This window comes from Bufo bufo, chromosome 3, assembly GCF_905171765.1.
Source record: "Bufo bufo chromosome 3, aBufBuf1.1, whole genome shotgun sequence".
NCBI lineage: Eukaryota > Metazoa > Chordata > Amphibia > Anura > Bufonidae > Bufo > Bufo bufo.
The window spans coordinates 79,673,566-79,699,270 of record NC_053391.1 but is presented as its reverse complement, the minus strand read 5'-3'; the positions used below and the strand labels follow the sequence as shown (position 1 = coordinate 79,699,270).

The window sequence follows — 25,705 nt, the reverse complement described above, 5'->3', positions numbered from 1 at the left end:
TAGAACACTGTGCCTTGCAGAAACACGCATAGGGAGTCTGCTGTGGTAGTAAAACAAAACTGTGAGTCAGTATGACATGTACATGACAGCGTCGCTCTTAGAATCACTGCACACTTCACTTATTTGGGCAGTTATGGGTCTAAAACTGACCAAATAACTCAAGTGTGAACTCAGCCTTACTATGTTAGCGCCAGGTATAAAGAACTGTCCAGAGGCACAAGATCCTACTATAGCGTGAAAGAGCGAAATCCTTTTACACTGTCATGAGCTGATTCCACATAGATTTCTACAGAACCTGTTCTATTAAACACTTATACAAGTAGAGCCCCCTGACAGAGTGGAGAGGGTATCAGCAGTAAGTTTGTGTTGACGTCAATGATTATTTTGCCGTTCCTCTGATCTGTCAGAACAATAACCCCCCAAAAACGGATCCTGTCTGTTGAGCATCCGACTTTACTCGGTCAGCATTTGGTCAGTGATCCATCAATATTGCTAAAGCCAAAAAAGAACAGGAGTGGATCCAAAACAGAGATCACATTTGAATTGAATATTTGCATGTCTTCTGTGTTTTGTACCCACTCCTGCTTTTAGCTACCAAATCATAAGTCAATTCTGATGAAAAATAGGGAAAATGTCATACAGGCCTTACAGCTGCTACATAGTGGCCCAATGGCAAAATTTTGCGGTACCAGCAGCATGAGGAGACCACAGAGTGTTAAGTTGGCAGCAGCATGAGGAGACCACAAAGTGTTGAGGTTGGCAGCATGAGAAGACCACAGAGTGGCCATGTGACATAGTGGTGAGGTGGCAGTAGCATGAGGAGACCACAGAGTGGCCATGTGACATAGTGGTGAGGTGGCAGTAGCATGAGAAGACCACAGAGTGGCCATGTGACATAGTGGTGAGGTGGCAGTAGCATGAGGAGACCACAGAGTGGCCATGTGACATAGTGTTGAGTTGGCAGCAGCATGAGTAGATCACAAAGTGGCCCAATGACAGAGTGTTTTGGTAGCAGCAGCATGAGGAGACCACAGAGTGGTGAGGTGGCAACAGCATGAGGAGACCACAGAGTATCTACATTGTTTGCATTAAACTCCATATTCAATCCATGAGGTTGTAGAGCTTGTAAAGTAAAGAGCAAGCTCTACAACCTCAGGTGCCGCACTGGTAAGTAAAAGGTCTGTGCGGTGCATTGCTTATAGCACAGACCTGTCACTTACCAGTAGGAGGAGCGCCTGGCCGGCCACAGACAGCGCACGTAAGTATAATGCTGCTAAAAGTGCTAAGTAACCATGGCAGCCAGGACTGCAGTAGCCTCCTGGCTGCCATGGTAACCGATCGGAGCCCCAGCGATTAAACTGGGACTCCGATCAGAACTGCCGCTCCACTGCCACTAATGATGGGGGGGGGAGGGGGGTTGTTAACCTGTGGCCACTGCCACCAATGATTTTAATTAGGGGTGGGGGGGAGAGGGGAGGCCGCACTGGACGGCCTCCCCACCACATGTGTGACACTTTTTTGCAGCCTAGGTGCGTAAAGGGGCCGAAAGTCCAACGAGTACCTTTAGGCTTTACAGGGTTGCTCACAATTTAGCCCCGACCAAAATGCCAGAACAGTAAACACACCCCACGGGCATAGTGAGTCCGTGGGAGATTTTTTATTTTTTTTGCCAGAAGTTAGCAGAAATGGAAACTTTATTTATTTTTTCTCAGAAAGTGTCATTTTCCCCTAACTTGTGAAAAAAAATTTAAATCATACATGAACTCACCATGCCCCTCCGCGAATATTTTGGGGTGTCTTCTTTCTAAAATTGGGTCATTTGGGGGGTATTTATACTATCCTGGCATTCTAGCACCTCAAGAAACATGACAGGTGCTCAGAAAGTCAGAGCTGCTTCAAAATGCGGAAATTCACATTTTTGTACCATAGTTTGTAAATGCTATAACTTTTGCGCAAACCAATAAATATACACTTATTGGATTTTTTTTATCAAAGACATGTAGCACAATAAATTCTGACACAAACTTGTATAGAAATGTAATTATATTTGAACAATTTAACCAGAGAAAGTAAAAAATACACTTTTTTTTTAGAAAATTGCGGCCTATTTTGATTAATATCGGAAAAACGAAAAATCTTAGCAGCAATCAAATACCACCAAAAGAAAGCTGTATTTGTGAGAAGAAAAGGAGGTAAAATTCATTTGGGTGGTAAGTTGTATGACCGAGCAATAAACCGTGAAAGTAGTGTAGTGCAGAATTGTAGAAAGTGGTCTGGTCATTAAGGGGGTTTAAGCTAGGGGGGCTGAGGTGGTTAATAGGGGGGTGGGGGTAAGGGGGCCACACTGGCCACCAATGATTTTAATACTGGGGAGGGAGGGTGGGGGCGCCGCACTGGCCACTAATGATTTTAATACTGGGGAGGGAGGGGGTCTGGCCCCTGCTGCCTGGCAGCACCCGATCTCTTAAAGGGGTCTGAGATCCGCACAATTAACCCCTCAGGTGCAGCACCTGAGGGGTTAATTGTGCGGATCACAGCCCGCTGTAAGAGATCGGGTGCTGCCAGGCAGCAGGGGGCAGTTATGTACACAGTTCTTAGCATATTCTAACTTGAAGATTCCCAATCACCATGGGAACGCCTCTGTGTTAGAATATACTGTCGGATCTGAGTTTTCACGTTCGTAAAAACTCTGATCTGAAAAAGCTAATACTATTATTTTACGTTATAACCATGTTATAACGGAAAATAATAAAGTGAAGTTCGGGTCCCCATTGACTTCAATGGGGTTCGGGTCCAAGTTCGGATCAAGTTCGGGTCCCGAACCCGAACTTTTTTTTCAAAGTTCGGCCGAACTCCCCGAACCCGAACATCTAGGTGTTCGCTCAACTCTAGTTACAAGTCTATCTCCAGAGATCTAGATTTGCCTTTGTCCACAGTGTGCAACATTATTAAGAACAGTGATGGCCAGTTCGCAGTGTTCGCCGACGAACACATGCGATCTGCCATCTTTATTCTCAAGCCCGGCGATGCAGAGGTAGGTCCTTACCTGTGCCTGCGCCGCGAGCCGCTCTGAAACACATGCGGTCACCGGGAGCAGGCAGTTCAGAGAACAGCCCGATGAAGGCTGTTCTCGGAACTGCTTGCTCCCGGTGACCACATGTATTTCAGAGCGGCTCGTGCCGCAGGCACAGGTAAGGACCTACCTCTGCATCGCCGGGCTTGAGAATAAAGATGGCAGATCGCATGTGTTCGTCGGCGAACACTGCGAACTGGCCATCACTGATCAAGAAGTTTGCAACCCATGGCACTGTAGCTAATCTCCCTGGGCGTGGACGGAAGAGAAAAATTGATGAAAGGTGTCAATGCAGGATAGTCTGGATGGTGGATAAGCAGCCCCAAACAAGTTCCAAAGATATTCAAGCTGTCCTGCAGGCTCAGGGAGCATTAGTGTCAGTGCAAACTATCCGTCGACATTTAAATGAAATGAAACGCTATGGCAGGAGAGCCAGGAGGACCCCACTGCTGACACAGAGACATAAAAAAGCAAGACTACATTTTGCAAAAATGAACTTGAGTAAGCCAAAATCCTTCTGGGAAAATGTCTTGTGGACAGATAAGACCAAGATAGAGCTTTTTGGTAAAGCACATCATTCTACTGTTTACCGAAAACGGAATGAGGCCTATAAAGAAAAGAACACAATACCTACAGTGAAATATGGTGGAGGTTCATTGATGTTTTGGGGTTGTTTTGCTGCCTCTGGCACTGGGTGCCTTGAATGTGTGCAAGGCATCATGAAATCTGAGGATTACCAATGGATTTTGTAGAGCCCAGTGTCAGCTGGGTTTGCGTCCGAGATCTTGGGTCTTCCAGCAGGACAAGGACCCCAACATACGTCAAAAAGCACCCAGAAATGAATGGCAACAAAGCGCTGGAGAGTTCTGAAGTGGCCAGCAATGAGTCCAGATCTAAATCCCATTGAACACCTGTGGAGAGATCTTAAAATTGCTGTTGGGAAAAGGTGCCCTTCCAATAAGAGAGACCTGGAGCAGTTTGCTAAGGAAGAGTGGTCCAAAATTCCAGGTATTAAGTTATGGGTATTAAGTTATGGGTGCCAATAATTTTGTCCAGCCCAGCCCATTTTTGGAGTTTGGTGTGACATTATGTCCAATTTTCATTTCTTCCTCCCTTTTTTGGTTTTGTTCCAATACACATAAAGGGAATAAACATGTGTATAGCAAAACATGTGTTACTGCAATACTTTTCTGTGAGAAATACTTAATTTTCTTGAAAAATTTCAGGGGTGCCAACATTACGGCCATGACGGTATATCTAACAGACTTACTGTCCCTCCAATGTACAAGCCCAGAAAAATATGGCAGATCCTGGCTGGGTTATTATACAGTGCCCATGACATATTCACTGACATCACAGCTATAGTCTCTAATGATTGGCAGAGGCTGAGAGCAGAACATTATGGGCAAGCCTGCCAGGAAGGAGTCATGTAATCACCCTTCATCTTCTCATGCTCCTTTGTGAGGGACAGATTCCAAAAACCTCAGATTTGCTTGAAACGAAATTCTTTGGGAAATTAGTAAAAATTTGATTTATGCAAAATCGATTTGGTCATCTCTAGCCACAAACTGTCCATGTAAAACTATTGATAAATAGTCCTACTTGTGATCCTTATGATGTAAGCGAACATGAGCATTAATTATTTACATGCAGAAGATTAACAGTATCAATCTGTCACCAGTTTAATGGTGTCGTAATTACGGGCAACAGTAACAAGTGACAGACCCCCTTAGCAAAATGCTGGGTCACTTTCCTTAATTGTCAAAGCCGTTTTGCCAAAATCTTGTATTGAACAGCTCCAGCGCATGCCGATGAGTTCCCATATTCAGGAGCTCCTGGCTCTTCCCGCCCACCTGCTGCTAATTCAATTGGAAAAAACTGTCAATCAGCGCCAGGTGGGTGGGGAGAGCCAGGAGCTCATGAATATGGGGACTCATCAGCATGTGCTGGGGATGTTAGGAATTAAAATGAGGGCAGCAGAAAACTGAAGACAGATTCCCTTTAAAGGCATTTTGCGTTAACATAATGTGATGGCAAATCTTGAGGATATGACATAACTTTATGGTAGGTGTCTAATTACCAGACGCCAACATCCTGAGAATGAAGGGGTCATTGGCTGTGCAGGGCAGTGTGGCATGGTGACAAGTTAGTCTACCAGGATGCAGGGGGAGAATTTATCATTCCTTTTGCACCAGAAAGCTAGCCTGACTGTTGTGCATTTTGGCACACTACAATTTTTTGTGACTTTTTGTAATCTTATGCCACACTAACCACTTTCGTGCAAATTATGGCAATGCAGACTCCATTCCATCGAATGTCCATCTCAACACACCAGCTCAAATTGACCAATCTATGTGTTTTATTTTTATGGTACAGAGCCAGAGTAGCAGTCTGTATTATGTATACTGCAGAGCTGAATTTGCAATTCAGACTGTTGAAGATGCAAGAAACACCAATAATTACCAAAATGAAGGGGGAAGGAATTCCCTATGTCCCTTTGGCTGTGAATGACGGTCCTAGACAGCTAAACCGGATAAATCAGATCTCTGCCCCTTCCTTTAATCGACTGGTGGGGGTATTGTTTGCTGCAATGATGAATTTCCTCGAGCTTTGTAGTAGCTGAGACTGCTGGCTGCGGGTGAGACTGCTGGCACTGAGTGCTGGCTGTGGCTGAGAATGCTGGGACTGACTGGTGGCTGAGACTGCTGGCACTGTGACTGGTGGCTGAGACTGCTGGCACTGTGACTGGTGGCACTGACTGATGGCTGAGATGGCTGGCACTGACTGCTGGCACTGACTGGTGGCTGAGACTGCTGGCACTGTGACTGGTGGCACTGACTGATGACTGAGACAGCTGGCACTGTGACTGGTGGCACTGACTGATGACTGAGACAGCTGGCACTGACTGGTGGCTGAGACTGCTGGCACTGTGACTGGTGGCTGAGACTGCTGGCACTGTGACTGGTGGCACTGACTGATGGCTGAGATGGCTGGCACTGACTGCTGGCACTGACTGATGGCTGAGACGGCTGGCACTGACTGGTGGCTGAGACTGCTGGCACTGTGACTGGTGGCACTGACTGATGACTGAGACAGCTGGCACTGTGACTGGTGGCACTGACTGATGACTGAGACAGCTGGCACTGACTGGTGGCTGAGACTGCTGGCACTGTGACTGGTGGCACTGACTAATGGCTGAGATGGCTGCACTGACTGGTGGCTGAGACCGCTGGCACTGTGGCTGGTGGCACTGACTGATGGCTGAGATGGCTGGCACTGACTGCTGGCACTGACTGGTCGTGCTGAGACTGCTGGCAGCGACTGGTGGCTAATACTGCTGGCAGCAGCTGCTGTCTGTGGCTGACAGTACTGGGACTGTGCGGCTCTGTGATGCAAGTAATGGCGGCGCTCCAACGTGGAGAGCCCACCATAGGAGGTGGTGATTGGCTGGCACGCAGGCGTGGGCGGTGCGGTTGCGTGTTGGGCGGCTGTGATTGGACGGCACTCTAGTGTGGGCGGTGCATGTGGACCACCGTGTGTTGATTGGCTGGCGCGCCGCGCACTTCAATTGTCGCCACACAGGCACGCACACAGGGCTTTTATTAGTATAGAAGATATTCTGTGAATTATATGATGGGTTCATGTATAATGTATTCTAGGATAATTAGATCAATGTATATACTGTATAATAATAATAATGTACACTGTGTATGGTATACAGCAGCACACAGGGAAAATACAGCCGTGTGCCCTGACATGTAGTTGCCCGGTTGTTTACATGAGTGTCCTCTGCCCCCTTCCTTCTTGTGTTCCCCATCCCCCAAGCTGAGACTGGGAGGGTTGCCGGCTGGCCCCTCACTCCAGCCCGAGGTCTCAGCTCTCTGCTCACAGAGTAGTGTTGATCGCGAATATTCTAATCGCAAATTTTTATCGTGAATATCGGCACTTTGTGAATATTCTAGATTTTTTTTTAATCAGTAACTCCCTTATTGCTTGTGGGCCAATGAGAAGGCTGCAATGTATTTTTCTGAGCTTAGCAACATTTCTAGCAACCAATAGGAAAGTTGCCTACCCCTTACTATATAAGAAACTCCCCAGCAGCCATTTTCTGCATTTTATTTTTTTTGCAGTTCTGAGAGAGAGAGAGCAGTGACATTGCTGTGCTCTGTGCTTTCATCTGGATCCTACTCCTTATCCAATTACAGTAGATATCTTATATATATAATACAGATAGTTAGTGGGAGATAGTCAGTGTAGGTTAGGTAGTAAATCCCATGGGGTATTGATTATGTTGTGAAGAACATGCGCAGTGGAGACATCTCAAAGAGATTGGCTCAATTGGAATGTAGATGAATCTGGAAGCTGAATACGTTACGCCCTAACGGTTTATATGAGTTGTCTGGCTTTTCATCCTTCCTATAGATGTTCTTCTAATCTGCATACTTCTTGTTTTTAATAGAATATATATTCCTATATATTTTTTATAAGTTTCACTTTTTTATTTTACTTTTTCCTCACCTTTTGAATATTTGTGAAGAAAAGTAACAATTTTCTATTATTATTATTGTTATTCTCTGTATGTATCACAGGGGTTCACATTTTACCATTCTGGTTTATTATTTTTTATAATTCTTCATCACTTTATATTTATGTACTAAAAGTTATTGTTTTTTTTTATTATTATTCATTTTTCTTTTCTATTTTTCATTATTTTTTATTCTTTATTAGCATTTTTTTGGCCATCCAGTGTGGATTTCTGTGCCTAAGGCCTCATGCACACGACTGTTGTTGTGTTCCGTTCCGCAAAATGGGGTTCCGTTGTTCCGTGATCCGTTTTTGTTTCCGTGTGTCTTCCTTTATTTTTGGAGGATCACCAGACATGAAGGAAAGTAAAAAAAAGTCTAAGTCAAGTTTGCCATGCAAATGATAGGAAAAAAACGGACGCGGGGACGCGGATGGCAATCTTGTGTGCCTCCGCGTTTTTTCACAGTCCCATTGACTTGAATGGGTCCGCGAACCGTTTTCCGTGAAAAAAATAGGACAGGTTATATTTTTTTGACGGACTGGAACCACGGATCATGGACGAGGATAACAAATGGTGCATTAGCCGAGTTTTCAGCGTCAATGGGTCCGCAGAAAATCACGAAAAACGGAACAACGGACACGGAATAAAACAACGGTCGTGTGCATGAGGCCTAAGTATAGGGATAAAAATAAGTGAAAAATATGGCGAGAGAGAGAAGGGAAGAGAAGGAGGAATGAGCAAGTAAAAGAAAAAGTAAAAGCTTTCTAAAAATATGGTGTGTATATGTATATGTACCTTTTGATAGGGGTCTATTTTTAGATGGGGGTTTATACTGTATATACATATAGACACTGTTTTTGTGGCATGACAAAATATGAAATATTTTTTTTAATGTTTTAAATTTATCAATACACTGTGTTTGTTTTTGCCTATGTTGTTTTTATGCAGTTATTCACTAATTTATTTGTCTTCACAGGTATTTTATTTTTATTTTTAGCACATCACATCTTTAACATGTCATTATTTTTAAATAATTCACACATATTCGATTATTAATTATTATTTTTATTTCTATTATTTACATCCATTCATTAGTCTGTTTTAGTACACACCACATATCCACATATTGGCACTATATACACATATTTGTCACTTAGATGAAATTAATTAGATTTTATTAATTTATTTATTCCATAATCAAGTGCTTCACGATATATATATATATTTTTTTTTTTAATTCAATCATGCTATCACTAGCTATTCAATCTGGCTAGATATGACAATATGCGTTGGGCCCGCGCATGCGATATACCACGTCTCGTCCTGTCGGCATTTTCGCAATCTAAGTATCGCCATTTTGGCCGGGGGATATAACGTGTTTGATGGGCGGTCATGTGACTATCTCACCGCTGACATCGCGCAATGTTTTGCTTCATCTCAATGCGCTTCCATTCTGTCTCTTCCCCTTTCGGTATACTCAGATGTTTCACATACGGTTTTGATTGGGCAGCGGAGCCTGTGATTGTTTGGCCTTGGCATTTAAAGTGTTTCCCTCTGAGATGACGCCACCCGCAGACAAAGGTTCGTCGAAACGCGCGTTGGGGCTGGCTCCATCCCAGAGGAGACACATAATGGATAAATAGACTCTTGGTTCTGTATGTATTTAATATTTTTATGCACTTGAGTCACCATTTGTGTCTCCTATGTGGATGTCACCTTCCTTTCCCCTGCACTTGTTTTTATGTATGAATTGTCAATCATTAATTATGTCAATAAATTATATTTATACTTCATGCGGTCTGGCAATTTTTAATAGGTATATGTATATGCTTTTTCCATAGGCATGTGCGGATTGCATATTGCATGGTGTTGATTATATATGGGTGGTTGCTCTATTTTCTTATGTTTGTTTGAAGAATTTTTTGGCTTACATTTTTTGGATATATTAAATAGTGATATAGTGTAGCTGATACAGTGTAGGTTCCAGTGCAGGGTGTTAGGTAGTGTGATAGGAATTACTGTTTCTCTGCTGTCCATACATACATGCTACAGACATAGTGCTGTGAGGTCACAACAATACTTAGTGCACCGATCAGTAATATCTACTCAGACCTGATAAAATGTGAAGTTGCATGTATTGCGCAGAAAATATGAGCATCATTAGTGCCGATTTGCACAATCGCGTAATTATTTTCACGATTGTGCAAATCAGCACTAATGATGCGCATATTTTTTGCGCAATACATGCAACTTTACAAAAATTATTACTGGAGATTACGAATTCTAGAATTCGTGAATTTATTGCGAATATTATGCGAAAAATTAGCAAAATATCACGAAAATGAATATTGCACTATCACAGAGGACAGGCCCTGGGAATGTAGTTCTGGCTGCAGAGAAGGGGGAAGGGAGGAGAGAAGGTAGTCCCTACGGAATTCCGCGACCGAACGGATGGCTCTGGGTACAGTGCACAGAGTGGAGGGTTCTGGGTTAATACCCAGGCAGTAAGGACTTAGGTTCATCGGTGGAGCAGTGCGGTACTCGGTTACAGGACAGGGATCATTCCGCCGCCAGAGCAGGAGGGGGAGGAGAGTATCTGCGGCGGCTTTACATGCAGCATGGTGGCTCCTGAGCGGGGAAGCATCAGCCGGGGCTGGGAGAGCGCTGAGCATTGAGGCGCACACTCGCGATGTACAGGGGCCACACGCAGACATGGGCGCCGTGCTGAGGAGACTGCTGGTGTGCAGCCTGAGCTGGCTGCTGAGAGGTAAGTGCGGGGTCATGTGACTGCAGAGTCCGTGGGGGCTGAGAGCAAGGGGGTGACTTGGAGAAAAGTCGAGAGAGGAGTTGTGGGTGGCGCGGTTGCGTGTGGGGCGTCTGAGCATGCACACAGGGCTTTTATTAGTATGGAAGATGATTGTAAAGCTTGCGCTGGGGGTTTCCTTTTCAATAGTTAATCAGTCACGTACTGCATTAGTCAGCACAGGTTTAGGGGATGCCAAATTGAGAAATTGCCCAGGGTCCCCATTTCCTAGTTAATCAAACTGTTTCCTTGCAGCGCTGGGGTTCTAGGTTTGAATCCGACCAAGGACAACATCTGCATGGAGTTTGTATGTTCTCCCCATGTTTGTGTGGATTTCCTCCGGGTACTTTGGTTTCCTCCCACACTCCAAGGACATACTGATAGGGACCTTAGATTGTGAGCCCCATTGGGGACAGCTTGATGCTAATGTCCCCAGCGCTATATAAGTGAATAACATAAATAAATAAATTATCTCGAGACAGGCCGAACATGGTAAAATATGAACTCCTTCGTGGGCTTGAAACACCAATTATTACCTTCAGATCCCAAGACTGCCAAGGATTTAACCATTAAAAGGGCAATCCCATATCTGTTCTATATTATCCGTTCAAAGGAAGGACAGCACTCCGACCCATAGTAGTGAAAGGAGCATTCTTAGGATACACCCAAAATCTGTCATGTATCACTTATCTTTTGGGTAGGTGAAAAATACCCTTCGTGGTATAACCCGTTAACTCTGTCATTACCCTTGACCACCAGGACTTTTATAATTAATCCTTTTGCTGACCTAGACCAACAAGGATGAACCAATAACCCCTTCACTCTCCCAGACCACCAGGTATTTTATAATTGATTTCTTGTGTCATGTCCTTTTTAACCCCTTCACCACACTTGACCACTGGGTAATGTCAGCTTGAAACTTTTTACCGTTCTTGATTAAAATTGAATCTTAAAAGGAACTAGTATTATTTACAGGGTATTATTTTGCAATTGAATGGCAGTATTATGTTACAGTACACATACTATATACAGTATATATATATATATATATATATATATATATATGCTTCTTGCACAGGCATACATGTCTGCTTTTACATGCTCCCTATATGGTCAATTTTGTATTCCTGCAGTTGTTCTGTGGTATATTGTAATGGGGGAACCTGCAATTTGTGTCCTGAGATCAAAGGATCCCAGTTATCTATTCTTAGATAAATTGATTTGATCTTGTAGTTACCTGTGGACGGACACCTAATAAGTCCAAAGATCTGGTTGAAAACCCCTGAACAGTTGTCACTATTGGTTATGACTCCAGTAACCGCCACCACCACTAGTCCATGCTTAGAATTCACACAACTTAACCTTTCGCTGTCAGGCATTGGTGTAAATTTTAGTTTTTGGTCTTGTGTCATTTCAAGCAGTTTTGAGCTCACACATTCATCTCCAGTGTATTTGTCGAAGGAATTGTCATGTACTATTGAAAATATTACATCCTTCCATAAGATATTAGGGTCCCAATGAGGTTTTTCCTGCCCAGGAGAGGGGTTCTGAGCATTCAGTTGGCTGTAGAACCACTGGCAAAACTGTTGTCCAAGTTCATGACAGTCAAATACCGGAAAAGGTTGCTTGCCTCTATTAGTTACCTGTGAATAAAGAATCTTTACATTAATTGAGAATGATAAAAGAAAGATGGTTGGGTGAGGGAATACATTTTAATATTGCACAGCGACATTGACCAAAACCATGAGTTACTGCAACCTTTATGTGCCTTTGAGGGGTTATCCCATGAATGATGTGAAAAAGAAAAAGAAAGAAAATTAGAAATTATATTGTATATAAGAATCTTTTTCTAACCAAGCTATAACTAGCCCTGTACCTCACATGGATCCAGAGATCTCCCCAATCATTGCTTCAATTGGTCTGCTACATCCTCTTAAGGCTTGCAGCTCAAAGGGTGTGTCCTTCCTCGGGGGGCATGTTCTTTATGCTGCTGCTCTCTCCTTATCGCAGCTCAGGGGGCGCGTCTTTTCTTAAGGAGCATGTCATTTCTGCTGAAGTTCTTTTCCTATAACTGTCACAGCTTCTTACAGTAGATATGTCTAGTGGCAGTGGAAGGAAGGAACTGAGCATGTGTGGCTTCCTCAGTAGGTGGATATGCACATTACTATACATATTAAAAACCAGGTAGCGCCAGTATTTTTGTAACAGAAAGTAAATTACAAAAATAACAGTTTTTCATGGTGAATTATATTAAAATAACATTTAACGGTGGCACAGCCCTTAATGTTTCCTAATGGATAAAATTTGCAGTTGTTTAAGGGGTTATCCCATGATTAATGTATAATATTAAAATTAGACATATAGTACAAGACAATGTCTTCCTAATAAGAGATTGGTCCAGATATCTCTTCATTTATTGCTCTGCTAGCTTTATATCAAGCTGATAGCTAAGGAAAGGGGGGTTTCTGCTGCAGTTCAGGGGGCGTGTCCATTCTGCTGCAGTTCAGGGGGCGTGTCCATTCTGCTGCAGTTCAGGGGGCGTGTCCATTCTGCTGCAGTTCTGTCTCTATCACAGCTCAGGAGGCAGTTAAAGGATGGAACTAAGCATGTGCTGCCTTCTCAGTGAGCAGGGCAAAGAAATTAGAAAAAGAACAAACAGCAGGTGGCGCTATACAGATACGTTTTATTGAATAACTCAGTGGCTATGATAAATTTTTAATTATATGCAACTACAAAAGGATTCAGATCCAGGTGCTGGTTTGAAAACTGTAGAATATTTTTCGTGGGACAACCCCTTTAAGTAAGGCTGCCCATACAGATTAAATAGCTGTTGGCCAAATGCTTTTTCGTCTGGCTGCTATCTCTCCTGACCCCACATACACATGCACGGGAGACGGGAATAAGCGCTGCCAGACACCTCTGCCTGATCCTTCTCTCCTCTGACATTTTCCTACGGTGGGGAGGCCCTTATACATATTTGGTGGTCAGTCACTGCTGCCAAAATTGCCTGGTTCAACCAACATTAATCTAATACACGGACCGTAAGGCAAATTCTGCAATAGGACTCCACCTACCATATTGTTCTCTATAGTTTTGGGGTCTTCTTATGTGATAGAGCAGCATTTGTACCCCCTTATGCACAAGGGATTAAAGGCTATGTACACCTTTTTGGGAACATTTTTTTTAATTATTTTTGCATTTTACTCATATTTTTGCATATTTTGAGCTACAAAACATATTTTATTGATCTTTATTCAAAATGTTGAGAGTTGAGACCCTTTCTCTGTACAGCCTTGAGATTCTCTTGTAGCATGCTCTATATTTTTACTGTTTCCTGTCAGGCAACTCAGCTGATGGCTTCTTATATCTGATTTTTGACCTCTTAGTAATTCATTATAGTTCAGTTCTTATCTTACTGATAAAAATGTGACTTAAATGTTTAAGATCTTTTGGTTATTTAGAGATGAGGTTTATTAGATGACCAGCACAAAGTAAAAGTGAAAGTGCCTTTTATATAGCTGGACAGTTAACTCTTTGTGACTGTACAGGTGAATAGTTTTAATGAAGACCAATAAAAAATATTTATTTTAGCCCACATTGAGTAAAAGGCAAACATTTAAAAAAAATTGGCACCGAATGTGTACATGGCCTTTAAGTGTAACAGTTACCTCTGCACCCCCTATAGCTATGGCTTCTGGAACTAACTGAAGCCAAGGTTCATCAGTTTGTAGTAATCCACAGACACACGACAAAGAAAACCATCAGATTTCCCTTAAAACATCAGAACTAGTTAAAAAGGGTTTGCAATAAAATGCAACAGTACAACATGTAAGTAGCAAAATGCAAAATCTCACCTCATAATGTGAAAATGATCCAGATTTTTGAGCAGAGCCTTGTCCAGACACACAATGGTGGCCGGTATTGGAATGATATGTAGTTTCTGGGCTGGGTGGCTTGTAACATGATGTGTCCTGTGGTTATAAAGACAAATTAGAAATCCTTTTTTTGTTCATTGTATCATTGGGGCATTATTGCACATACATAACCTCCATGGGAACGGACAAGGATTTGGAGACTAGAACGGCAGTACTTCTAGTTCCTCACAGGGAAGTAGTGTATTATGATGGCCACTGGCATGACTGTTAGGCCTCATGCACATGTCCACTGGCCGGAACAGTGTGGAACGGAGGCACATGTTCTATCTTTTTGCAGTGTGGACGGATCACGGGCCCATTCAAGTTGAACGGGTGTACGGCAACCACACGGAAGGTGCGTGTGTATTGGGGACCACGAATTACAGTCCCCAATGTACGGAATGGCCTGCACACTTTTGTATGCATGAGGCCTTATTGACAGAGCTCCATAGTAGAGATGAGCGAACCGAAGTTGACGAAGTGAAATTCGATCCAAATTTCAGAAAAAATTTGATTCGTCCCAAAGTCTAATTTCCTTGCACTTCGTGGTAAGGAATCGTATTTTTCTAAAATGGCTGCTGCAAATGTTAGAACGAGGAAGTAAGAAGCCTGGGAACGAGGGATCACCCACAATGCCATGCATCCAGCCAGCCAGCCAATCAGCAGCTAGCCAGCCCCTTTGATGTCACAGCCCTAAAAAAGTTTCAGCCTGCTCAGTTTCCTCCATTTTACAGTGAACTTAGTGCAGGGGGAGACGTTACAGGCACTAGGGACAGTGTTTAGAAAACAATGTATTTACAAAAAATTACTATTGAGCTGTTCAGAGAAAGATTATTCATAGTGTAGGGAAAGGATAGGGAGGTATTATCCATATTGTAGTGAGATAGCAGGGTCCAACAGGGGAGTGTACAGCCTGAGTACATCCATTCCTTCTTGATTCTGGGGTGATGTTGCGTTCTGTTACAAACAGTTTTGGGGTGTATATATTTTACATACAGTATAAGTACTTCCATTCCTCCTTGATTCTGGTGTGAAATTGCAGTCTGATACAAACAGTTTTGGGGTGTATTTAGTTTATATATAAGTACTTCCATCCATCCTTACTTCTGGGATGAAAGTGCAGTCTGGCATGCTGCACGGGGTGAAATAAGCACGCTCCTCGGGCTTAAAAAAAAAAGGATACTAGAGGTGATCACACCATAAAGGAAGAAAACACATAACACGAAAAGGAGGTTAGCCGCCGAGTAGTGTTGAGCGAACTTCTGTTTTAAGTTCGGCGTCTAAAGTTCGGCTTCCGGTTAGCGGAGGATCCCAATATGGATTCCGAATTCCGTTGTGGACCGTGGTAGCGGAATCAATAAACGGCCATTATTGATTCCGCTACCACGGACCACAACAGAATTCGGAATCCATATCGGGATTCTCCGCTAACCGGAAGCCGAACTTTAGACGCCGAACTTAAAACAGAAGTTCGCTCAACACTACCGCCGAGGCCACAGTTCACCGAAGCAGAACACTTTGCAACGGGGGCCTCCTCCTAGGGCCCTCTATGTAATGCGACCCAGGTATAGGAATGCAGAGTGGTATAGTGTGGCCTAAAATGTCCCTTTATATGTGTCACGGTGCTCCTACCTGAAAATGGCTGGACCCCAGGCTTTGGCTCCGAAGCAATAAATAGGGGGAATAATTGAGGGATTTGAAAGAAACATTGAGTCCAGACCTTATATGTAGTTGGACAGCAGCTTTACTTGAATAAACGTTCATCAGAAACAGTCTTCAAGCTTTGTCTTGATCCCAGCAGGCTTTAGCATTAAACTGGCAGGCAAACTCTACTCTCCTACATCTGTTGCTGCACTTCTTTGTATGGTCTGTCTCTAGATTAGGCCAGGGAGCTTTTCTCCTGGCTTCTGAGGCTTTATGCTTCAGCCTCCAAGGCCAGCAGAGCTGAGGGTGCTCTGGCTGGTTTGGGCACATCCAGCAGAGACGTGCCCTGCACACCTTCCCCAAGCGGGGGGTAAACTAGAACTAACTACAACTCGTCCCAACCCTTCCTGCAGGAAGTGGGACTCACCCACTCCTCTCCATGTTTGCTGCCACCTGCTGGTGAACCAGGCACATTACATGTTAACATAACAGTTGCAAACAGATTAGGAATGCACATTATGGGCGACCTGGAATAAATGCATAAGATGACATTATATTAGCCCATTAGAGAGAGTAGTAGGGTGCACCACTCTGGGGTGTTACAACTTCTCTACACACTTTTAGGATTGTTAAATTATTTTACACTTAATTTGATGCGTCAATCAGTAGTTCAGGAGTAGTGATGGCCTCGTGATTCGCCGAACATGCGAACATATGGCGATATTCACGCCCGCCATATTCTTTTACATTGTGAAGAACTTTGACCCATGACACATCCATCAGGTGGTACAGGACAGCCAATTGAAAAGTTTCAGCACATGAAATAGACCCGATCTGGCCGCCATTTTACATTTAGTCTTTTGTCAGTGTAGGGAAAGGTTGCTGTGTGGAGCAGAGACAGGCTGTTAGTGACACCAAACGCTAGCTAATAGGGCCACAAAAGTCCTTTTAAGGACTGATATAGGTGTACTATTGATAGGTGTGCAGTACAGAGGGGTGTAATATACTTATTATATACTTTCTAACATAGAAAGTATATTATAGTGGATTTGTATTGTGCAGCAGTGGTGAGCGGTTCTGCAGCTACACAAAGTGACAAACGCAATTAGAAAAAATTATTATAACTGATAGAAGCAGGGTGTTATATACCAATAATATACTTTCTATATAGTGCATTTGGGTACTGCAGCATTAGTTTGCGGTTTTGCTGCGTTCCCTCTGCTACACATAGTGACAAACGGTATTGGAAAAAATAATTATAACTGGTGTGCGCATGCGCGTACGCGAAACTTATATTGCTGATATTTTGCATTGAAAAAAATAATGAATGGAGGTTGCAAATTCGAATAATACATCTGGTATGTCACTGTCCATGTTGTGGGACTATTTGTGCACTTCTAGTAATTATTTCTTGGCTGCGAATATGAGCTGAAGGTTTTTCAGGTTCGCCTGCCATTAAAATGAATGGGACCCGCCGCGAACGTTTGATTGCGTTCGTGCGATCGTGTTCGTGAACCGTCCCGGCAGATGTTCGTCCATCACTATTCAGGAGTTGGTGTGAAATAGTGGCCTGATACTACACACTTTAGGGTGAGTTCACACTTCAGTTATTTGGTCAGTTATTTCCATAATTTTTCTTGAGCCAAAACCAGTTATGTAGCTGATCGCACGTGGGAGCCGGGTGAAGAGGGGGCTTCATCATCATCAGGAGAAAAGGGGGGCAGCTTGTGCGTGAGGCAGTGGCTGAGCCAGCAGGGTGGTAGCGTGGTCGTGAGTCAGTAGGGTGGCAGCAGTGTGAGATCTGTTGCCAAATGAGCTTACCTGTCCAAAAAGAAGTAGTGGTGCGTGGTTTCACAGAGACAGCGGTAGCAGGCAGTCAGCACAGAGTGGTGGGGGGAAAATGCCTTACTCGGTGGTGTGGGAACTTTTTATCAAGCCACCAGAGGACGTCAGCATGGCCCACTCTGTGACTGGGCCACTGTGCTGACTCCTAATGCGATTCCTCATGCGATTGCCACCCTCACCACTCTGTGGCTGGGCCACTGTGCTGACTCCTAATGCGATTCCTCATGCGATTGCCACCCTCACCACTCTGTGGCTGGGCCACTGTGCTGACTCCTAATGCTGTTGCCACCCTCACCACTCTGTCACTAGAGATCTAAGTGGAATCAGCTGACAATGGTGTAAAAGGAGTGCGCTTCTTCACTCTATAGTAGAATCTTGGGCCACTGCACGGTTCTTCATACCTGATGCTAACATTGACCTGTAAGGCTGAGTTCACACTTGAGTTATTTGGTCAGTTTTGGCCTCGTAACTGACCAAATAAGTGAAGTGTGAATTGATTTTTAAGTGTGACACCTGTTATCTGCATGTCATACGGACTCACAGTATTGTTTCACTACCACAGCAGACTCCCTATGCGTGTTACTGAAAAGCACAGTGTTCTACACCACCAGAAAGGCTCTCTGCAGCCAGGAAATAGCTTTTATTTTAATTCGATTTGTCATGAATAAATTTAGATCGAATATGATCTTTTTGGGAAATTCAGCGAACTGTCCGAATCGAATTTTTGAAAAATTCGCTCATCTCTACTCCATAGCAAAAAAAATAAAAAATCAACTTCACTCTGACCAACAACAGCAAGTTTAGTCACAAAAAGGAACAGTTGTTATCCATCCTTCGAATTTTTTGCCTTTTTAGGCCTCTCATTACTTTATATTCTATATGATCTAGACGAAATGTCAAGTCCTGTCACTCGAAGTGGAGAGTTCATCGAGTACAGAGGGTGTTGCAATAGTGGTGCTGCTGGCACTATGGCCACCCCCTTGGTGCGCCTAATAGGTAATATACATACATATAAACATTAATATATCTCAGCAACTATTACCGTAACCCTATAGAAAAAAGAAATATTATCATTTTACTCAGCATGAGCAACCCTACCAGATGCATGGTTTAATAGGGTTAGTCATATTGGGTCTTTTCCTCCTTTGTTTGGACTTTTAGTATGGTAAACACCTTCACTTCACTTTCACACTCAGACTTTTCACTGAGACTAGAGAGGGAAGGGGCATAAATGAGTCAATTAGTGCATCACAGATTAAACTGATCAGTCCAATCTTCTGTGGACATCTTTATCTAAGACTATCCAGAGAACAATAAAGCTGTTATTCTGTTATCCTAAATTCTACATCTACTATTATACTGGCAGATCATATATTTCCCTCACAGCAGCAGTAAACTGACAATACAATAATTTGTATTTAAGGGAGTGTTTAATACTTATGACCTGGAGAGGTCATCAGTATCTGATCGGTAGGAGTCTGACACCCGGGACCCTCGCTGATCAGTTGTTTGAGAAGGCAGCAGTGCTCACAGTAGCGCCACAGCCTTCTCTCTACTTACCAAGCAGTAACACAGCGCTCTAAAGTGCATAGCGGCTATGCTTGGTATCACAGCCTAGTCCTATTCACTTCAATAGGGCTGAGCTGCGTGGGCTGAGCTGCGTGTATCCAGAGGATAGTCATCAGTATAAAACACTTGGAAAACCCCTTTAATTTTCAATGGCATAGTACTGCCAAAAGGAAAAAAATATATAACTTATTTAAATTGTTTTATCACTATATTATTTATAAGTAATACATCTTACCTCTTTATTCATATTTACATTATCATCTTGAACAGGTTTCTCTGTTTTGCCTGTAACAGAAAAAAAGTATATAAAATGAAACATCTCCAAAGGAGCACTTCTTTAATATTTTCAGTAACAGATTTTCAGTCTTACCATATACAGTACACTCTTCGACAAAAAAGAACGCAGATAGAGATGTCAGGTTGCTGCAAAACTCGGCATGCAGTTATTTCTCAGGCAGATATGTAAATTATTAAAGGTGTGGTCTGATTAGACACAGGGCCTTGCCACAAGAGGGCGTAAAAGTGCTTCCCCCACTGCCCTACAAAAGGTCTCTCAGAAGCTAATTTTGGGTAGTGTACCTCTTGGTGAGAGATTGGTGACAGCTAGACATGTCTTTATAATGCACTCAAAGACATTTTGCCAAGCTGACAGACTTTGTGAAGTGGTAGCATTTGTCACGGCTGTGTCATGGTACTGTTGTTGTTCGCTGTGACACGTGTGCCGTGCATGCTGGTTGCCAGGGGTAACGTGTTGTTGTTGCAGCATGTTTTTACCTTCCTCCTTTCTCCTGGTTCTTTTCCTGTCTGGTAATGGTGGGATTAACTACCTGGCTGGGTGTGGTCAGGTTTATAGGGGTTTATATTGCCTGTGGCTTTCAGGATGGAGTCAGTTGTCCTCCAGCCTCTGTCCTGGGTGTTCCATCTTTCCAGTCCTTGAGGGTCACCTAGTGAGGGTGACCTGAATGTCACAGATATTTAGGATGTGCAAACGCTATACAGGAGATGTAGCGCAGGTAATGTCGCTGTCAGCAGCGGCCAAACTATTGCGCTGAATGTCACAGATATTTAGGCTGCGCAAATCTAACACAACAGATGTAGCAGAGGTTGAGTCACTGTCAGCAACGGCCCAACAATTGCACGCAATTTAGCACAGGTTGCGCTAATAATATATATTGCTGCTAGATAAAACAATAGTCCTTAAAAGGACTTTTGGGTCTCTAACACCTTTCAAGACTAAACCCTGCCTAAAAATTTTTTTTATTCCTGTCCCTACACTATCTGTCCCTTCTGCTGCAGCTCGCCCTGACTAAGACTGAGATGAATCACGTGTCATCGGGTGCTATATAGCACCCGATGACGCGTCTTGGCCAGCCAATCACTGTAATGCCAGTAACCAACATGGCTACGGCATTACAGTGAGTGCCAGTACTTCCCCGCACGTTTATCGGCAGCGTAGCAGCCAAGAAACGCGCGGGGAGGAGACTCGAGCATCGAGTCAAAATGGTGTTTGGCCGAGTATGCTTGCCCAAAACTAGAACTAGCATCTGCCCTAAATAGCAGGTAAGCTAAACTAAAGTGGCTGATGCAATCTAGCTTGAAATCTCTCTCAGACAGCATTTTGGGAATACATACCAGATATAATACAAAGCATGAATAGATTAAAGCATGCACATTCACACATAGAAAGTAGGGCTAAAAACATATATACATCCTAGTTGCCAAGTGTCCTAAATTTTCAGTGAGTATGCCTAATTTTCTGAGACAATTATGGCAAATTTGACTAAAAATGGATTGTTCTTATGTAAGCGCCATCCAGAAGTGGGTGTTCCTGGATGAATTGACCATTCCTGGGGCAGAGCTTAAATGTCTCAAATTTGTCAACAACAATGTTGGTAAGTATTGAACACCACCCATGGTCAAATGGCTGGATGCAGCTGAATAATTATATTATGCTGTCCGTTGTCTTTGGAGCAGTGCGTATAGGTTCATGGGGACATGCATGAATGTGTTAACGAGGGTAAGGGAAAACAGGCAGCTTTGATGGATATGCGCTGCTGATAGGGGTCTATCCATAGTGTTGCATCTTAGGCCATACGCCTTTCCCACTAAGCCATGTCCCTTTTTCGTTAAACCACATCCTGCTGGCGAGCTAAGCCCAGTAGATTTTTTTTTAGAACTGGATGTGCCAAATTGTAGATTTTGGTGCTATTTACAGGGAGTGCAGAATTATTAGGCAAGTTGTATTTTTGAGGATTAATTTTATTATTGAACAACAACCATGTTCTCAATGAACCCAAAAAACTCATTAATATCAAAGCTGAATATTTTTGGAAGTAGTTTTTAGTTTGTTTTTAGTTTTAGCTATTTTAGGGGGATATCTGTGTGTGCAGGTGACTATTACTGTGCATAATTATTAGGCAACTTAACAAAAAACAAATATATACCCATTTCAATTATTTATTTTTACCAGTAAAACCAATATAACATCTCAACATTCACAAATATACATTTCTGACATTCAAAAACAAAACAAAAACAAATCAGTGACCAATATAGCCACCTTTCTTTGCAAGGACACTCAAAAGCCTGCCATCCATGGATTCTGTCAGTGTTTTGATCTGTTCACCATCAACATTGCGTGCAGCAGCAACCACAGCCTCCCAGACACTGTTCAGAGAGGTGTACTGTTTTCCCTCCTTGTAAATCTCACATTTAATGATGGACCACAGGTTCTCAATGGGGTTCAGATCAGGTGAACAAGGAGGCCATGTCATTAGATTTTCTTCTTTTATACCCTTTCTTGCCAGCCACGCTGTGGAGTACTTGGACGCGTGTGATGGAGCATTGTCCTGCATGAAAATCATGTTTTTCTTGAAGGATGCAGACTTCTTCCTGTACCACTGCTTGAAGAAGGTGTCTTACAGAAACTGGCAGTAGGACTGGGAGTTGAGCTTGACTCCATCCTCAACCGAAAAGGCCCCACAAGCTCATCTTTGAAGATACCAGCCCAAACCAGTACTCCACCTCCACCTTGCTGGCGTCTGAGTCGGACTGGAGCTCTCTGCCCTTTACCAATCCAGCCACGGGCCCATCCATCTGGCCCATCAAGACTCACTCTCATTTCATCAGTCCATAAAACCTTAGGAAAATCAGTCTTGAGATATTTCTTGACGTTTCAGCTTGTGTGTCTTGTTCAGTGGTGGTCGTCTTTCAGCCTTTCTTACCTTGGCCATGTCTCTGAGTATTGCACTCCTTGTGCTTTTGGGCACTCCAGTGATGTTGCAGCTCTGAAATATGGCCAAACTGGTGGCAAGTGGCATCTTGGCAGCTGCACGCTTGACTTTTCTCAGTTCATGGGCAGTTATTTTGCGCCTTGGTTTTTCCACTCGCTTCTTGCGACCCTGTTGACTATTTTGAATGAAATGCTTGATTGTTCGATGATCACGCTTCAGAAGCTTTGCAATTTTAAGAGTGCTGCATCCCTCTGCAAGATATCTCACTATTTTTGACTTGTCTGAGCCTGTCAAGTCCTTCTTTTGACCCATTTTGCCAAAGGAAAGGAAGTTGTCTAATAATTATGCACACCTAATATAGGGTGTTGATGTCATTAGACCACACCCCTTCTCATTACAGAGATGCACATCACCTAATATGCTTAATTGGTAGTAGGCTTTCGAGCCTATACAGCTTGGAGTAAGACAACATGCATAAAGAGGATGATGTGGTCAAAATACTCATTTGCCTAATAATCCTGCACGCAGTGTATATAGCCAATACTCACATTGGAAAATGTGGATCAGTGTGTACAAGATACATTAGGTAGGATAATATGCACCCTGTTTAGGGCTGTGGGCAGAAGCTATTATAACCACTTTAAATATCACTAAGACACAAAAAGACTTACCATTAGTCAGCGCCTGACAGAAAAGTGTAGCTTGCATCTCTGTATGCTTTATGAAATCTGCCATCAGCCTGGACTGAAAGTCTTGTTGTTGCTGGAGGAACTGTTTGAAAACTTTGTTTTGCTGCTGTTGCCTTTGCTCCTGTTGTCTGTGTTGATGACTTAGTTGGTCTTGCAGGGTCCTGTTTGCTTTTTCTTGGGACTCTTGCTGTTGCTTGTGATGCTCAGTCATCAACTTCATCAATGGGTTCACATCAACGTTAATCTAAAGCGCAAAAATGGTAGAAGCTGTGAGTCGACACAGTGCAAGGACATCCATTGTGCTGTCATTAGTTTTTCTATTACGCACAGCCTTGAAAAATGCTAGGAGATTTTTTACCCAAAAGCATAAAATTGGCCACATATGGGTTAATCTGATGCAGCAAGTTTGGTAATTGATTTATTTATAGAGAGGAACATGTCTCTTCATACATTTGTCACATCTGCTGCCTGTGCCATAGAAACTGAAATCTACTCATCTAGGAGCCGGCACAGATTTCATTTATAATCTAGACCAGTTTTTTGGCAATAAATCATTGTAAATGTTTAGGGACAGGGTGGGGCCAGCCCCTTATGCTAAACTCTGTCCACTCCTATGGTTCCTGACAGCCAGTGCTACTTCCATGCAACTGATCCCATGCTGTCTACCCACATGATTGCTGCGGCCACTACATGACCTTAGAACTCTTCTACTGTATGTATCTCCCCCTCTCCCCTGAAGAAGCCATTGGCGAAACACGTTGGCAAGCCTGGCCTGCGGTCAGTATTATCAACATGGTTCTTGTGATTTTGATGTAACTTGTTTATCCTACTGTATGCTTTGGTCACTGGGATTTGTCTACGTTGATACTTACTAATTACCTCTTTCTTATTTGTTTGTCCTGTGTTGACCACTGCATGTGAATTGCAAGCATTATGATTGTATATATTTGCTATCTTTGACTTATTTATACCATCATACTTACCACAGTTTTCTATTATTTTCATTGGACTATTCCCCTGTTTTATCATATTATGTGTTTTTATTATGATGAATTTAATAAAGATTCTATTCTATATTTATTTTGGTTGGTTGATGCTGTCTTTTTAGGTGTTGTGTCTGTATATATTTACAAATGGCACCACGAACACCAGTGATTGGGTGCAGCGATCATATACAGTGGGATGCGAAAGTTTGGGCAACCTTGTTAATCGTCATGATTTTCCTGTATAAACTTTCTGTAAGTTTATTGGATTTACAGAAAGTGTGCTATAATTGTTTAAACAAAATTAGGCAGGTGCATAAATTTGGGCACTGTTGTAATTTTATTGATTCCAAAACCTTTAGAACTAATTATTGGAACTCAAATTGGCTTGGTAAGCTCAGTGACCTCTGACCTACATACACAGGTGAATCCAATTATGAGAAAGAGTATTTAAGGGGGTCAATTGTAAGTTTCCCTCCTCTTTTAATTTTCTCTGAAGAGTAGCAACATGGGGGTCTCAAAGCAACTCTCAAATGACCTGAAGACAAAGATTGTTCAACATCATGGTTTAGGGGAAGGATACAGAAAGCTGTCTCAGAGATTTCAGCTGTCTGTTTCCACAGTTAGGAACATATTGAGGAAATGGAAGACCACAGGCTCAGTTCAAGTTAAGGCTCGAAAGTGGCAGACCAAGAAAAATCTCGGATAGACAGAAGCGACGAATGGTGAGAACAGTCAGAGTCAACCCACAGACCAGCACCAAAGACCTACAACATCATCTTGCTGCAGATGGAGTCACTGTGCATCGTTCAACCATTCGGCGCACTTTACACAAGGAGATGCTGAATGCGAGAGTGATGCAGAGGAAGCCTTTTCTCCGCCCACAACACAAAAAGTGCCGCTTGAGGTGGGCTAAAGCACATTTGGACAACCCAGCTTCATTTTGGAATAAGGTGCTGTGGACTGATGACTGATGGCCATAACAAGGGGCTTTATGCATGGAGGAAAAAGAACACAGCATTCCAAGAAAAACACCTGCTACCTACAGTAAAATATGGTGGTGGTTCCATCATGCTGTGGGGCTGTGTGGCCAGTGCAGGGACTGGGAATCTTGTCAAAGTTGAGGGACGCATGGATTCCACTCAGTATCAGCAGATTCTGGAGACCAATGTCCAGGAATCAGTGACAAAGCTGAAGCTGCGCCGGGGCTGAATCTTTCAACAAGACAACGACCCTAAACACTGCTCAAAATCCACTAAGGCATTTATGCAGAGGAACAAGTACAACGTTCTGGAATGGCCATCTCAGTCCCCAGACCTGAATATAATTGAAAATCTGTGGTGTGACGTAAAGAGAGCTGTCCATGCTCGGAAGCCATCAAACCTGAATGAACTAAAGATGTTTTGTAAAGAGGAATGGTCCAAAAT

At 43.1% G+C, this 25,705-nt stretch overlaps 1 protein-coding gene across 3 annotated transcripts in view; it reads right to left on the bottom strand.

The window, feature by feature from the left end:
- Positions 1-9,838: 9,838 nt before the first annotated feature.
- Positions 9,839-25,705, bottom strand: part of LOC120994586 — a 52,973-nt gene continuing 37,106 nt past the window's right edge. For all 3 annotated transcript variants that reach the window (XM_040423257.1, XM_040423259.1, XM_040423258.1), the window contains exons 5-8: positions 23,278-23,539; positions 19,609-19,658; positions 14,256-14,372; positions 9,839-12,044 (exon numbers count right to left, since the gene is read on the bottom strand). In XM_040423257.1, coding sequence (XP_040279191.1) covers positions 11,496-12,044; positions 14,256-14,372; positions 19,609-19,658; positions 23,278-23,539 — 978 coding nt within the window. In that variant the 3' untranslated portion in view covers positions 9,839-11,495. The remainder of the gene's footprint in view (positions 12,045-14,255; positions 14,373-19,608; positions 19,659-23,277; positions 23,540-25,705) is intronic.